This window comes from Triticum aestivum, chromosome 7B, assembly GCF_018294505.1.
Source record: "Triticum aestivum cultivar Chinese Spring chromosome 7B, IWGSC CS RefSeq v2.1, whole genome shotgun sequence".
Classification (NCBI taxonomy): domain Eukaryota; kingdom Viridiplantae; phylum Streptophyta; class Magnoliopsida; order Poales; family Poaceae; genus Triticum; species Triticum aestivum.
In genome coordinates, this window is record NC_057813.1 from 483,561,255 (window position 1) to 483,576,257 (window position 15,003).

The 15,003-nt window shown below is 48.1% G+C and overlaps 1 protein-coding gene across 1 annotated transcript in view; it reads left to right on the plus strand.

The window, feature by feature from the left end:
- Positions 1 to 2,764, plus strand: part of LOC123158081 (protein S-acyltransferase 18) — a 99,059-nt gene extending 96,295 nt beyond the window's left edge. Inside the window, exons 2-9 of the mRNA XM_044576211.1 lie at positions 23 to 136; positions 238 to 585; positions 833 to 901; positions 1,002 to 1,073; positions 1,207 to 1,335; positions 1,428 to 1,508; positions 1,608 to 1,772; positions 1,950 to 2,764. Coding sequence (XP_044432146.1) covers positions 23 to 136; positions 238 to 585; positions 833 to 901; positions 1,002 to 1,073; positions 1,207 to 1,335; positions 1,428 to 1,508; positions 1,608 to 1,772; positions 1,950 to 2,471 — 1,500 coding nt within the window. The 3' untranslated portion in view covers positions 2,472 to 2,764. The remainder of the gene's footprint in view (positions 1 to 22; positions 137 to 237; positions 586 to 832; positions 902 to 1,001; positions 1,074 to 1,206; positions 1,336 to 1,427; positions 1,509 to 1,607; positions 1,773 to 1,949) is intronic.
- The last annotated feature ends 12,239 nt before the right edge of the window (positions 2,765 to 15,003 follow it).

Genomic DNA, 15,003 nt, shown 5'->3' on the forward strand with positions numbered 1-15,003 from the left:
ATTGATGGCCGGTTGACTGCAGCTCGTGGGCGCGGGGGTGTTCGCCGTCCTCGTCACGGCGTTCTACGTCGTCCTCGGGCCCTACCTCGGCAGCACCGTCGCCGGCAACACCCTCCTCGCGCTCTTCTCCCTCTCGGTAAACCAGCGACCTCCCTCTCCCTCTCCACCCAAACGCGGCTTTGCTCGTGCCTCCTCGCGTTCCCTTGCGCTGACGGTGTCCACCCTGGTCGACGACAGACCGCCGCCACCGCGGCTCTCTACGTGCGCTGCACCGCCGTCGACCCCTCCGACCGGACCCACGCCAAGAAGGTGAAGAGGCAGCGCAATCTCGCCAGGGGCGGCGGGCGGAGGCTGCCGAGGCTGCGCTACGGGTACATCCTGTGGCGGTACGCGGCGCGGCTGCTCAAGAGGGTCGAGGTCCGCGTCATGAACCGCTGGGTGCGGAGGAGCTACCTCGAGCAGTGGAACTCCAGCGTCCAGCTCGACCCCATGCTCCCCTTTGCCTTCACCAGCCTCGAGGACATCATCTCGCCGCACGCCACCGACGACCAGGACATCTCATACTGCCCAATCTGCGACTGCGAGGTATCCGCTTACGTCCATCTCCCTCTCCTCTCTAGTTTACACTGACACCTGTGTTTCAAAGAAACCAAGAAATGCGGCTTATTTGGATGCTTCTGGAGCAACCTATTTCTATGTGGATAGTTCAATTTCTCAACATAGGATGTCTTATAAATGGACCGAATTCATATGCTGTTAGTGAAGTTCAACAAATGAATTATGTCTGTGACAACTGTTGAGCAAACAAGAACTTACGGAGCTTAAACTACAGGTGAAATTGCGCAGCAAGCACTGCAAAACTTGTGACCGGTGTGTTGATGGATTTGATCACCACTGCAGGGTAACCACCGTAACTATGCATAGCTCAATTCCAAATCACTAGCTCTGCTCTTCATCTCTTGGGAAGCCAAGTGACTGATTATTTACTTTCTTCAATGCAGTGGCTCAACAATTGCATAGGGAGAAGGAACTATGCTGCATTTATCCTGCTAATGCTCTTTGTTTTGCTGATGGTGAGTGCTAATTCTCGACAAATTTGCCATTTTTCTGTTTCGAAATTCCACTGATCTTTAAATGCCCAACATGCTGCTTTTAGTTTGACCAGTTCTATTTGGTATATTCCAAATTTCCAATGTACTTTATCAGCTTGTTATTGAGGGGGGAACAGCGGCTGCGGTTTTTATTCGCTGCTTCATCGATAGCAAAGGGTTGAAAACAGAAATGGAGCACAGGCTTCACGTAAGGCTACCTAAAGGAGCTCATGCAGCATTATCTGTAAGTTATGACGAATAATATGCCTGATGACAAACTTCATTGTTGTATTTTACTTGTGAAGCTCACACTTTTTTCTTTAATTTTCGCCACAGATGGTATTTGTCATCTTCACTTTGTACAGTACTGCAGCATTGGGTCAGCTCTTCTTTTTCCATGTTCTGCTCATTAGAAAGGTTTGCATTTTGCCAAACCCATACTTGTGTTACCAGTGTGTGAAGCTCGGAAATATGCTCACATTTTTGGAAACCTCATTTGTGTATTTTTCTCTACAGGGAATGAGGACATACGATTACATCCTTGCTATGCGAGAAGCTGCACAAGCATATGATCCTTTTGATGACTCTGATTTTTCCTCGGACGAGAGCATTGACTTCGACTCTCCAGAAAGGCCATCGTTCTTGTCAAGGATCTTATGCAGAAAAGATGAAGTGAATGAGGTCAGAAGGGATAAATTGCTTCCCTAGTACTCCCTCCGTCCCAAAATAAGTGTCTCAACTTTGTACTAACTTTAGTACAAAGTTGTACTAAAGTTGAGACACTAATTTTGGGACAGAGGGAGTATAATTTACTGTCAAGTAACTTCATAGATAACAAAACGATTTTGAACATGATAGAGTGCCCGAAAGCTGTCGATTAGGATTGACGAGAAGGAGGCCAATGATGCAACAAGAAGGAAGGATGACGTCCCGATCAACCCATGGACGTTGATCACTATGAACAAGGACAAAGCAATGGCAGCCGCTGAGCGTGCTCGTGAGCGAATCAGGCAGAAGTTGCCATCCACGGCCATCTCCCCGATGCAACCATTGCCATTGGAGACAAAGAGAGGTCCTTTGAACCAGGAGAGAAGATCCATCATGACAGGGAAGGAGAACCAGGAGAGAAGAACCAGCATGACAGGGAAGGAGATCGTGCCTGTCCTCACAAAGAGCTGGCTGTCAGGATCACCAACTGCAAGGTTGTCGAGCCCAAGAAGACGGTTCTCAGGGTCATCGTCACCCAAACCTCAGAGGTGCAGGGCCAACTTCGACTTGAGATTAACAGAGGTGTCAAGAGAGCTTGATGCCCACGTCTCGAAGCAGGTCATGTGCCCTGTTGTCATGACGGGCGCCGAAGATGAAGGTTCTTCATCATAACTTATGATGTTGTTCAGCCCACAAAATTCATTCAATTTTTTGTTACTTGAATCTATGTGTTATTGTGTGCTGTGCTTTCTTAGCCCATGCACTCCTTCACTGCTGTATACATAGTTGTATGTTGCTCTCTTGTACTTCATCCCCCTGAACATATTTAGTACAGCAATGCCATGGTTATTCATCTCAGGGCCATCAAATTTCCCAACCATGGTCAATTTGTCATCTCCATTACTGTTATGGTGTCACCTTTTTTTGTTGTTGCCAATTCTTCACTTTTGTGTAGTTGTGATGTTAGTATTATTTTAGGATGTTTGCTTGCATAATGATGATAGAAATGATTGTATTGCAGTACAGATTGTTGATGAGGCACAGTGGGATGATACTGCTATTTTTATAGCTGTGATGTGATCTTTGTTATCATGACCTACATTTTATATCATAATTCCTAGCTTAGTGCGTCATGGTTTTTGCTACCATAACTCTGCTTTTACCAAGCTGGTGTGATCTTTGTTCCATGTTAGGGCTTGTTGTTTTGGGCAATTTGGCTAGTTCCAAGCAAAAGGAAATCGGTAGCACCGTGAGATGTGGGACAGTGTTGAAACAAGCCCCCTCTTGCAACAGATTTACAACTATGGCTAGTTTGCCTGCATGGCTTGTCCATTTTTAACATCCAGATCAACTGTGAATCTTGCATCGCAGCATAAGCACGTGGAAAGGTTTACACAGAAGATTCTTTTCGGAAACAGTACTCGAGTTGTAGCAAAGGCACCAAAATCACTATTACACTTGGCAGACATGTTTTCGTGGAAACTTCACGCTGATTTGTTTTACAGAACATTGTGGTGTCTGCAACATTATGCACCATTGGACCGCAACGGACATTACGTCAGTTCTCATGTTGCTAATAGTACTTCAGGCAATCTGCCGTGTATCATTTTCCATTTTGCAGACTTAAGGATAGCCCCTGCCCCCGACCAACTTGGCTAGGGTTGTTCCCTGGACCATAGCAAAAAGGTGCGACAACCTAGGGTTCATCTCAAAATAAGGGTCCAGTATATCTACATATAGCGAAATGAGGATAGCTTAGGTGGTTAGGTTCCTTGTGGTGGAATCAACCCACCAGGGTTCAAATCGTAGACTTGGCACTGGTGGTCGCATTTTCCTGGAATTATTTTAGGCCTTCCGGCGATGTCGCTTCAGTGAAATTATTTTAGGCCTTCCGGCGATGTCCCTTCATAGAGATAGGGTGTGCGTGCATAGGTTCATAAAGTTGATTGTATGCGCATATATGTGAGCATTGTGTTTGTATTGTATCAAAAAAAGCAATATTTCTACATACATAAACACATTATAATATTATTTAAAATATATTTTGCGAAATATAACACCAACACTAATAAAAATGACTTTGTTGATGGATACCTGACTAGGCCTTCCGGCGATGTCGCTTCAGTGAAATTATTTTAGGCCTTCCGGCGATGTCCCTTCATAGAGATAGGGTGTGCGTGCATAGGTTCATAAAGTTGATTGTATGCGCATATATGTGAGCATTGTGTTTGTATTGTATCAAAAAAAGCAATATTTCTACATACATAAACACATTATAATATTATTTAAAATATATTTTGCGAAATATAACACCAACACTAATAAAAATGACTTTGTTGATGGATACCTGACTACGCTAGGTTGATTAGTCCTAAAGTCACAAAGAATTGTTGTTTTGGACACTGACATAGTGTCCATGACACAATTTTGACCGCAAGTTTGTACTGCATTATATTTGTAAAATCTAAAAAGTATATAGCATGGCAAGCGTACCTTTCTAGATAGTATACCAATATTTATATTCTTATTATGTACAATCTAAATTATCGTAAAAGAATTATTGATCAAAGGTAAATAATTTTACTGTGCATACTCTAGGACAATACCTATTTATGTGTGGAGGTGAGCAGTAGACCTCTGTTTTAGAGCCCGTTGTTTTGTAGAAACGGATTCCTAGTCCGATATAGAATTGATTCACATCCTTCACATTTCATAGGAATAAAAACAATAGCTCAGACCTTTTAGATCCTAACAGCCATCCAATCATTCGGCTTGGTTAAACCAAAGTCCATGGATGACTCAAAATGTTTGGCTTGGTTAAACCAAAAGGTTGATCTCTCTGTACGGCTCACGGCAAAGGGGGAGAAGGGGGGGGGGGTATGCCCGTAGTAATGATGCTTGGGTGATAATGGCAAACAAACGAATTGGGGGTACTTACCCTTTAACACAAACTTCAGGAGTAATCAAATCTTTTTTTTTTTTTGAGAATCACCGGGGGAGGAGTCCCTCCACCTGAATATATTACTCAAAGTGCCATTATGCCAGAGAGTGATCCGGTTCATAAGGGAAACCAGATCGAAAACCTAAACAATTTGACCCCGTTTATAAGGAAAACCGGGCCGAAAACCGTACAAGTAACAAGGTTACAAGAAGATGACAAGAGTAGGGCGCCCACCAAAGGCAAGACATAGCTAGCAGACTAACAAGACCACCACCATAAAAGACACAAGTAGTTGTGGGGTGATGTCGAGGGACACAATACCGAGACTTTGCAAGGAACCTAACGCACCGCACTGGCGTGCATACGGAACCCACAACGCTACATAGGAGCACCACAGTCAACGAGTGCCAAGCATGAACCTTGACTACGAGCTCCGCCAGTGAAGTTCGGCGATTAGCAAGTTGGGGAGGCTTCTTGCGCGTCATTGAGCAAAGATGACCGAGGTAACACCAAGAGCACGAAGCTCGCCGCAACACAACGGCAGCCATGAGAGGGTCTTGAGCTTGCACGGCAAGAGGGACGACACAAAGGCACCGCCGCTGAACCCCTACAGAACACCACCAAGGACATACATACGGGGTAGAGATGGCTGCTCCATAGCATGGAGGAGTGTTGTTGCCAGACCCCTACACGCACCACTGTTACCCCAAACCAGTCACACCACCACCACCACCGACAACCCCACTACTTGCAGCTAACCAACAAAACAAACTAGCCAACTTCTCGATGATACCTTCAAGAAGGGGTGCGACGCACGGTTGCGCCGCCATCATCGGTTCTAGGTAGACCTGGAAGCAGAGTTTCCTCCGAAGTCAAGCAAAGGGTGGTGAAATCAACATTTTGACGACGCCTCCAGGAAGGATAGTGGCGCCCACGGGCGTCACCGTCGTCGGCTCTGAACAGAGCATGGCTTTCGCCGAGTTGAGCATTCACACACCCTGTGAACAGACTATTCAGGGCATACCGCACCACCGCCCCGCGCCTCATGGCAGCACCAGCAGCCACAGGATGCACTGGGCACCATGAGCGCCCCACCAAGCACTGCCACCGGTAGCAACCTCCATCTTCCAGCCACGCACCGCCATGCAGCCAACAGCAAGCCGCCACCACGCCACCGGACGGAGACACCTCCACGCATGTAGCTCATCTGCCACCCGCCACCACCGCCCGCAGAAACCACCGGCTGACCCCACCTCACGCCCCAGCCAACACCGGCCGGATCTGGGAAGGGAGCCCCAGATTCGCCCCCGCCCCTGACCAGTCAGCGCGCGAGCAAGCAGCGACGAGCCGCTGCACACAAGGGGTCGGGACTGGCCGACAGGGACACCGGGACGACGCCGACGAGCGCCGCCACCGCCCGCCTCTAAGGCCGGCCTCCCGATCCAATCTGACTGTCACACCCTAGCTAGTTCATGCATTAGAGTGTTGCATCATGTCTATTCTTTCATCAGAAACCTGAAATGGGGATGACAGAACCCCCAGCCCCCTCTGAAACCAACTAGGGTTTACTAAAAACTTTTTCAATGAACCTGAAATGCCCTTCTAAAATGCCCATCATTTTTGTCTTGGTTCAGAACCTCTGCCAAAAGTGATGCACATTTTCCTAGGTCACCTTAGGGTCTTTGAATTAAATCATAGATATTTGAATTTGGGCATTTAAAATTATATAAAATATTCAGATGCTCAAATATCTCCAAACTAAAATGTTTCATGTTGGAAATAATCCAACAATGGACCAGGAGTAGTTTGGTGATTTTAGGAGTTGCCTAAGTATTTTTAATAATTCAACAAAGTTGCAGAAGTATTAAAAAAACAGAAAACAGGAGAAATAGAAAAACTTACCTGGCGCCAGCACCCAGCCCACCTGCCGGCCCAGCCCAGCGCCGCTCCAGCGAGCTGCTTGCCGGCCAGGCAGGCAGGCAGGTGCCCGACGGCGACCGCAGCGCGCGCCACGCAGCTGGCCGTCGCCCTGCTTCACCTCCTCGCCTCGGGGCTGGATGGATGAGCTCCACGCCGCGCCGTGAACCTCCAGGACACCTCCATTCTCCCCCAACCCCTCTCTCTCGCGCTCCCCCGCCATGGCCGACGCCATCGCCGCCACCCCCTCGCCGTAGCCACGCCCTCCGTCAACCCCACGCCGTGCCGCCGTGTCCAGGAGCTCCGCTACCCTCCTCTCCTTCGAGCAAGTCGAGCCCCGAGCGCTCGCAAGGCCCGAGCCCACCGCATCGACCTCGGCCGAAACGCCATCGCCGGAGATCCCCTTCAATGCCGACGTCGCTCCGGCCCGTCCCCGGCCACACCAAGTGCTTCGTCGAACTCCTTGTGAGCTTAGCCATCTTCCCCTCCCTTCTTTTCTTGCTCCCGAGCCGTGTAGCGACCTCCCAGAGCTCAACCGCACCCACCGCCGCGGAGCTCATCGCCGACGTGCTCCCGGTCACCCTCCGGCCACAAACTGGTGTCCATCATGTTCACCATGTCACGTAGCACCTAACCAGCCACTCCCCGCACCTCACTGACCCCTCTAGCGTAAAGTTCGTCTTCGGCCGAACTCCGATGGCCGCCAAAGTCGTCGCCGGCGCCAACTCCGGCCACCCCGACCCCAACGGACTCCACCAAGAGCTGCGGCTCGTCCTCAGCTCCACTCCGATGGCCTCCGCGACCCATTTGATGGCCGGAACGGCCAAAACCACTACCGCCGCCGCGTCGGGCTCGCCGGCGGCTAAACGCCGGTGCAGCCGACCCGGGTTTGACCACGGGTGGGCCCTGGTTGACTCTCCTGAGTCAATGACAGGTGGGGCTCAGCCCTGTTAATTAAATAGGTTTAGTTTTAATTAAACTTTAACTAAGCTAATCACACTGACACGCGGGACCCACTGTCAGGTTTGACCCGGACCGTGTCCCGTTGACCTGCTGATGTCACACTGACGTCAGGCTGACACAGTAATTGATTTTCTGGATTTAATCTAATATAGGGAATTCCAGAATATAGTTTAAACTTCAAAAATTCATAACTTTTAATCTGTAACTCCAAATCAGACAAGTTATATATGAAAAATGATCAGAAAAATCCAATCTATCCATCTGTACTATTTTCATGCATGATTAAACAAGTTAACTTGATGTTTAATGCAGAACAAGGAAAAACCCTTTAAAGAGCCATGTATGAGTTTGAAATTTGAATCTTTGATTCAAATTGGTTCAAACCCTTCTGGTCTTAGTTGCATTAGCCCAACACACTCATATTGCCATGTTTCATGCATGCATCATATTGTTGCACATTGTTTGGTGATGGTTGTGTATCGGTGTTCTTTGCGGCAGGTTCTGCCTCCGAGGAGTACCGTGATTACCCTAACGAAGAATCGTATCAGTGCATCGAACCATCAGGCAAGCAACCAACCATTTGATCATATCGATACAATCCCATGTTCTCGCTCCTGCTCTCTTTTACTGCATTAAGACAACGCGTTTCAAACTGCTGTGTGCTACGGTAGTTGAACCCACTTCCTCTGCATGACCTGTCATTGCCACAGTAACTAGATGAACCCACTAGCATGTGTAGGAGTTGATTGAGCCATATGTATGTGTTGTTCCTACCTTGCTATGCCTGCTATGCTTAGAGTCGTGTCAGGTCTGGTTCATCTGGGTGATGGACTAGAGTGAAATGATTATGTCGGTAATGAGAGTGGTGTGGTGAACACGATTTGGTAAAGGTATCGATGAGAGGCCATGTAGGAGTACATGGTGGGTTGTTTCATTGAAGCCGGCCTTAAGCACTGAGATCTGTATGTGTGATTTAAGATACAGCTACTACCATGCATTGGGCCCTGAAATATGACCCCGCTCGACTTCTTATCCACCCTAGTTCTCTGTCCAGGAGTTGCAAGTAGTTTCTGGTGTTTGTAGCCTACTGGAGGCCGTGGACAGCGCTGACCGTAGGGGTGGGCTGTGATGCGGTAGGTACGTGGCACGGTGTACCGAATACCCGTTAGGTATCTCGGGAACCCTGTTCACATCGTTTGGGGCTGTGAGCGAAACCTCGGCCGGGTCTCCTCATGGATGGAACCCGAATAGGCGATAAACCTGGACTAGAGACTTAGGTGTTTAGGTAGGTCGTGGTCTACACCCACGTCGGCTTTCGCTTGAAGTCTGCCGAGCACATGTCGTGTGCAGACGCTAAGTGGTGGAAACATGTATGAAGAAGTACACCCCTGCAGGGTTAACGTGATCTATTCGAATAGCCGCGTCCGCGGTAAAGGACTACTTGGTTGCCTATACAGTTCATAGACAAGTAAATGGAAACTACTAAAAGCCTCAAGATAAGTGTGAGTGCCGAGGATGGCTCTTCCGTAGGAAGACGGAGGTGGATCCTCGGTAGTGTATTGAAGTGGTGAGTAGTGGACTCGTGTACGCAAAACCATTTCAAGTTGGAGTCTCGTAGGATAGCCTAGCCAAGAGTCAAAGCTGGCTTGCTGCAATAACTCCACCAACCCTTCTTGATAATGTGCATGTATGTAGGATCTGATGTAAGTCTTGCTGAGTACCTTTGTACTCATGTTGCTATAATCTACATTTTTACAGAAGACGCTGCAACCCCTTCTGATGGGTTCTTCGTAGACGTTGACATCAATGAGTAGGCTAAGGCCCAGGTGGTGATCCTGAGCTTGTGAAGGACCACGTAGTATAGCTAGGCTTTCCAAGCCTCTTTTATTTTACTAGTTGTCTGTACCCAGACAAGTTACTTCCGCTGCCGGTTTGTATGACTGTATGACTTGAATGCTGGGTCGTGTGACCCGTACCTATGTGTATGTTATGTATGGCTCTCTGAACCTTAAATAAAGTACTTGTGTCTTAGAGTCATGTTGTGATGCCTTGTTGTATTTGCACATATCGAGCATATTGTGTGTATGATTGAAATGCTTGGTATGTGTGGGATCTGACTATCTAGTTGTTTATCTTTAGTAGCCTCTCTTACCGGGAAATGTCTCCTAGTGTCTCCACTGAGCCATGGTAGCTTGCTACTGCTCCGGAACACTTAGGCTGGCCGGCATGTGTCCTTCGTTCTTGTGTCTGTCCCTTCGGGGAAATGTCACGCATTGAGTACCGGAGGCCTGTTAGCCCACTACAGCCCGGTTTACCGGAGTCCTGCTAGCCCAGTGCTACAGCCCGGACCCACTTGCTGATGACCGACACGTTCGATGCTGGGTCATGGATGCCTGTCCCTGTAAGTCTGTGCCACTTTGGGTTTACGACTAGCCATGTCAGCCCGGGCTCCTTATCATATGGGTGCTAGCGACACTATCATATACGTGTGCCAAAAGGCGCAAACGGTCCCGGGCAAAGGTAAGACGACACCCGTGGGAATACCGTGCGTGAGGCCGCAAAGTGATATGAGGTATTACATGCTAGACCTATGTGGCATCGAGTCAGGGTCCTGACAGCGTTGGTATCAGAGCAAGACTGCCTGTAGGTTCTCCAAGCCAAACTGGTCGATGTTGAGTCTAGAAATTCTTTAGTTATATGTAGGGGAATTGTTTGTGGGTTGGAACGTAAGGCTCTTTTTACTACTTTATCTTATGACATTCTGATCTGAGTCAGTCTATTCTTCCATCGAGGGTTAAGGAATTAGGATCTTTTCTCTCTATCAGGTTCACGTGTTACTAATCAGTAGTACCTTATAGGTTTGATGGATACAAGCCTAGTTCAGTTCTACCACCACATTATGTTGCTAGGATGGACTCAGAACTTGATATGATGTTGTTGAGTGTGTATGAAATCCTTTGTCAAATGTCTCAAAATCCTTCTTGAGCATTTACAGCCGTTATGCTGTCAAAATTTTGCTAGAAATTCTAATGCCTTTGCATTATGATTGTGCTTTTAGATGGCCACTCGCGACATCAATCAAGTGGTTCGCCTGACTCGATGCCTAGATGTACCCGGCCATACCGCCATGTTGGTCAGGGTAATGACTGAGGCTGGATACTGTTGGTATCCTGAGTACACGGTCGAAGAGCAATTTCGAGACTTTAATCAAAGCCAGTATCTCTGCACTGTCAGGATATTTCCATCTTATCCTGGATCCACCGAGCCCCTTCACTGCTCCTATGGACTCGGGGTTACTATTGAAATGGCTGTGCAGGACGCCGCCTACTCTATGATGACCATCATGCGAGTCAGGTCTGGCCTATTTCGGGACTCTGATTTTTGGTATATGCCAGGATCACTTCCGGGAGCACAAGGGTATCTCCAGGCTATCTATGCTGACCCCACTCAGGAGGATTCACGGACTCGCACCACTACTGAGATGCTCGAGGATAAGGACCATGAAAATCGGGCCTTGAGGCTAGAGCTCTTCAATACCCGTGCTGACCATTGGGCCACGTTGACTCGGTTTGCACCGGCGGCGCAAGCTGGATATTCGGATATGCGCGATCTCTATCCTGTGAGATCTGCTCTGCCAGATGTGATGGGTTGGCGTGATGTAGGAGGCATCACCCCACCTCGCGGTCCCCGCAGGCCACCGTCTGTTGGTCCAAGACCTCATCCTAGCCCCTATGGTCCACAAGCTCCGCGAGATCGTCTGTTTCCGGATGATCATGTTGAGCTTCCAGGCTATGGAGGTGATTTCTACGAGGACTACTACGGATCGGTCTGAGTTAGTGATAGTATCACTAGTTCGTACTAGCTGTGTCGTCTATCGTCCTGCGTAACTCGTGGGATATGACCTAGTTTGTACCGCCTTCTGGAGGTGTAGAAAAATAATGTATAGGAGCTTGGGATGCCTCCGATGAGATGTAATCCTCTTTTCACCGTAATAGTACCTTGTTTGGTCTTGTACTAAACGTTGTATGATGTGTATGACGATGGAATAAAGAAGCAGTTTCTGTATCTACCATGTCATACGGATGATCATCTTGCATTCCGAGTTATTCCTTACATTCTGTATCCTATGTCGGAATCTTATCATTCTGACTAAATAATTGTCTTGTTTATCTAGGATGGTCAACACGCGCAATAACCCTGCTCCTCAAGAGCAGGCCGAAGGCAGTGAAGTCAGGAATGCAAATCTGCCTCATCCTCCTTCCCTAGCCGAGATTATGCTGGAAGCCGAGAGAAACAAGCGGGAGACCAACCGTTTGTTGGAGCGTATTGAACAGAACACCGCACACCATCAGAGAAATAACTTGGTGTCACTCAGTGATTTCATCAAGTTACATCCACCCACGTTCCACCACTCCGTCGAGCCTCTCGACGCTGATGACTGGCTTCGCAGTATTTCTCACAAACTGCGTTCCGCGCTAGTAGCTGAGGCTGACAAGGTCACCTTTGCTGCATATCATCTTGAAGGCCCCGCCAGTCTATGGTGGGAGAATTATGGAGCTATGCGCCCAGCGGGCCATGTCACTACTTGGGCTGAATTCAGCGAGGCTTTCCGTGAACATCACATTCCGGAGGGTCTCATGGACCGTAAACGTGAGGAATTTTGCAGTTTCACTCAAGGCCGACTCTCTGTGGATGCTTACAGCAGGGAGTTCGGTAACCTCGCACGATATGCAACTGAGGAAGTTTCTACTGATGCCAAGAAGCAAGCAAGGTTCCGTAAGGGACTTAGTCCTGAGCTTCGCCGCGACCTCCGTCTGCATGAGTGCACATCTTTTCAGAAGCTTGTTAACAAGGCCATCAGTGCTGAGACTGGTCAGTCTGATTATGACGCAACACGCAAGCATGGCCGTGACGTGGGTTCCTCATCCGGTGCTGGCCCTCAGAAGCGTCGCGTGTGGGTGCCCAACACTGCCCTGCCACCCAGGTTCACACCGAGGCCATCCTTCCAGGCGCCTCGCCCCGTTCAACAGTCTGTACCAGCCAAGCCCTATGGTGGTCCAACCAACAATGCTCCTCCACGTACCAGTTCCGTGACTTGTTTCAAGTGTGGGGAAACTGGCCACTATATGCGCGAGTGTCCCCAAACCAACCCCAACCAATCTGCTAAAGTTGTTGGCCGTGGCAAGCCGACAGGGAAAGTGTTCCACGCCAAGCCGGCCACCGCTACACGTGGCCATGTCAACTGTATCTCTGCCGAAGAAGCTCAAGAGGATCCCAACGTTGTTCTCGGTACGCTCCTTGTTAATTGCCACCCGGCATCTGCTCTTTTTGATACAGGAGCATCTCATTCATTCATATCTGAGAACTATGCTCGCCTGCATAACACCGCATTCTGTGACATGCCATCCTCTATGGTAATTCAAACTCCGGGATCCAAATGGCAAACCTCTAGGGTAAGTCATGGAAATGAAATCCAAGTCGACAGACTTGTTTTCCTTGCATCTTTGATAGCTCTTAAATCTTCAGATATTAATATCATCTTGGGTATGGACTGGATGTCATCCCATCATGCCAAAATTGATTGCTTCTCTAGGACTGTTCAACTCACCCATCCTTCGGGGAAGATAGTCAATGTCTTGACCCGATTAGCCAAGCGACAGTTATATTCTCTTAACGCCAGCCCTTTACCAGACCTTGAGGACGTTCCGGTAGTCCGTGACTTCCCGGATGTCTTCCCAGAGGAATTGCCAGGTGTTCCACCTGACAGGGATGTTGAGTTCGTAATAGACCTCATTCCAGGAACCGTTCCGATTGCTAGAAGACCCTATAAGATGGCACCACTAGAACTAGCTGAGCTTAAGAAACAACTCGATGAGTCCTTGAAAAAGGGTTTCATCCGACCTAGTTCATCTCCGTGGGCTTGCCCCATCCTCTTCGTTAAGAAGAAGGATGGTACGGACCGGATGGTTGTAGATTATCGACCTGTCAATTTGGTCACAATCAAGAACAAATATCCGCTCCCCAGGATCAACGACCTGTATGATCAGCTCGCTGGATCCTCAGTCTTCTCCAAAATGGATTTGAGGTTGGGCTACCATCAAATCAAAATCAGGAACGGGGACATTCCTAAAACGGCCTTTGTTACTCGTTATGGCCAATACGAGTACACCGTCATGTCCTTCGGTTTAACCAACGCTCCAGCCACCTTTTCTCGGTTGATGAACTCAATCTTCATGGAGTATTTGGATAAATTCGTCGTGGTTTACCTCGATGATATACTCATCTACTCCAAGAACGAGGAAGAACATGCTGAACATCTAAGGCTAGTGTTGAAGAAACTTCGAGAGCATCGTCTTTATGCCAAATTCTCTAAATGTGAATTTTGGTTGTCAGAAGTGACCTATCTGGGTCATGCAATATCTGGTAAAGGTATTGCTGTTAACCCTGAGCGAGTTCAAGCCGTCCTTAATTGGACTCCACCTGAATCGGTCAAGCAAGTTCGGAGTTTTATGGGCTTAGCGAGCTATTGCCGTCGCTTTGTCGAAAATTTCTCCAAAGTTGCTAAACCTCTAACTGAACTCCTCAAGAAAGATAAAAAGTTCGAGTGGACTCCACAATGTGAGCACAGCTTTCAGGAACTGAAAAGACGCCTGACTTCTGCTCCCGTACTGGTACCGCCAGACTTCTCTAAGGACTTTGTTATCTACTGCGACGCCTCGCGACAAGGACTAGGTTGCATTCTCATGCAAGATCGACATGTAATTGCTTACGCTTCACGGCAATTGCACCCACATGAGGAGAATTATCCTACTCATGATCTAGAGCTTGCAGCTATAGTCTATGCACTTAAAACCTGGCGACATTACCTTCTCGGTAACCGTTGCGAAGTATTCACTGATCACCAAAGTCTGAAGTAGATCTTCACCCAACCGGATTTGAATCTCAGGCAAAGACGTTGGGTCGAGTTGATCACAGATTTCGACTTAGGAATAACTTACACCCCAGGGAAAGCCAACGTCATGGCTGATGCGTTGAGCCGTAAATCTTATTGTAACAACCTGATGTTACAACAAAGTCAACCGCTTCTCCATGAGGAATTTCGGAAGCTTAACCTTCACATTGTTCCTCAAGGATTTCTTTCCACCTTGGTGGCGAAACCTACTCTTACGGATCAAATTATCGCTGCCCAAAAGCGAGATAAGGGAATATCTAAAATCAAGGAGAACATTGCTAGCGGAGGTGCTAGTTGTTTCTCCACAAATGATCATGGTGTTGTGTACTTTGAGAACCGTTTAGTGGTTCCCAAGAACTAGCATCTACGGCAGTTGATCCTTAAGGAGGCTCATGAATCTCCTCTCACCATTCATCCCGGTAGTACTAAGA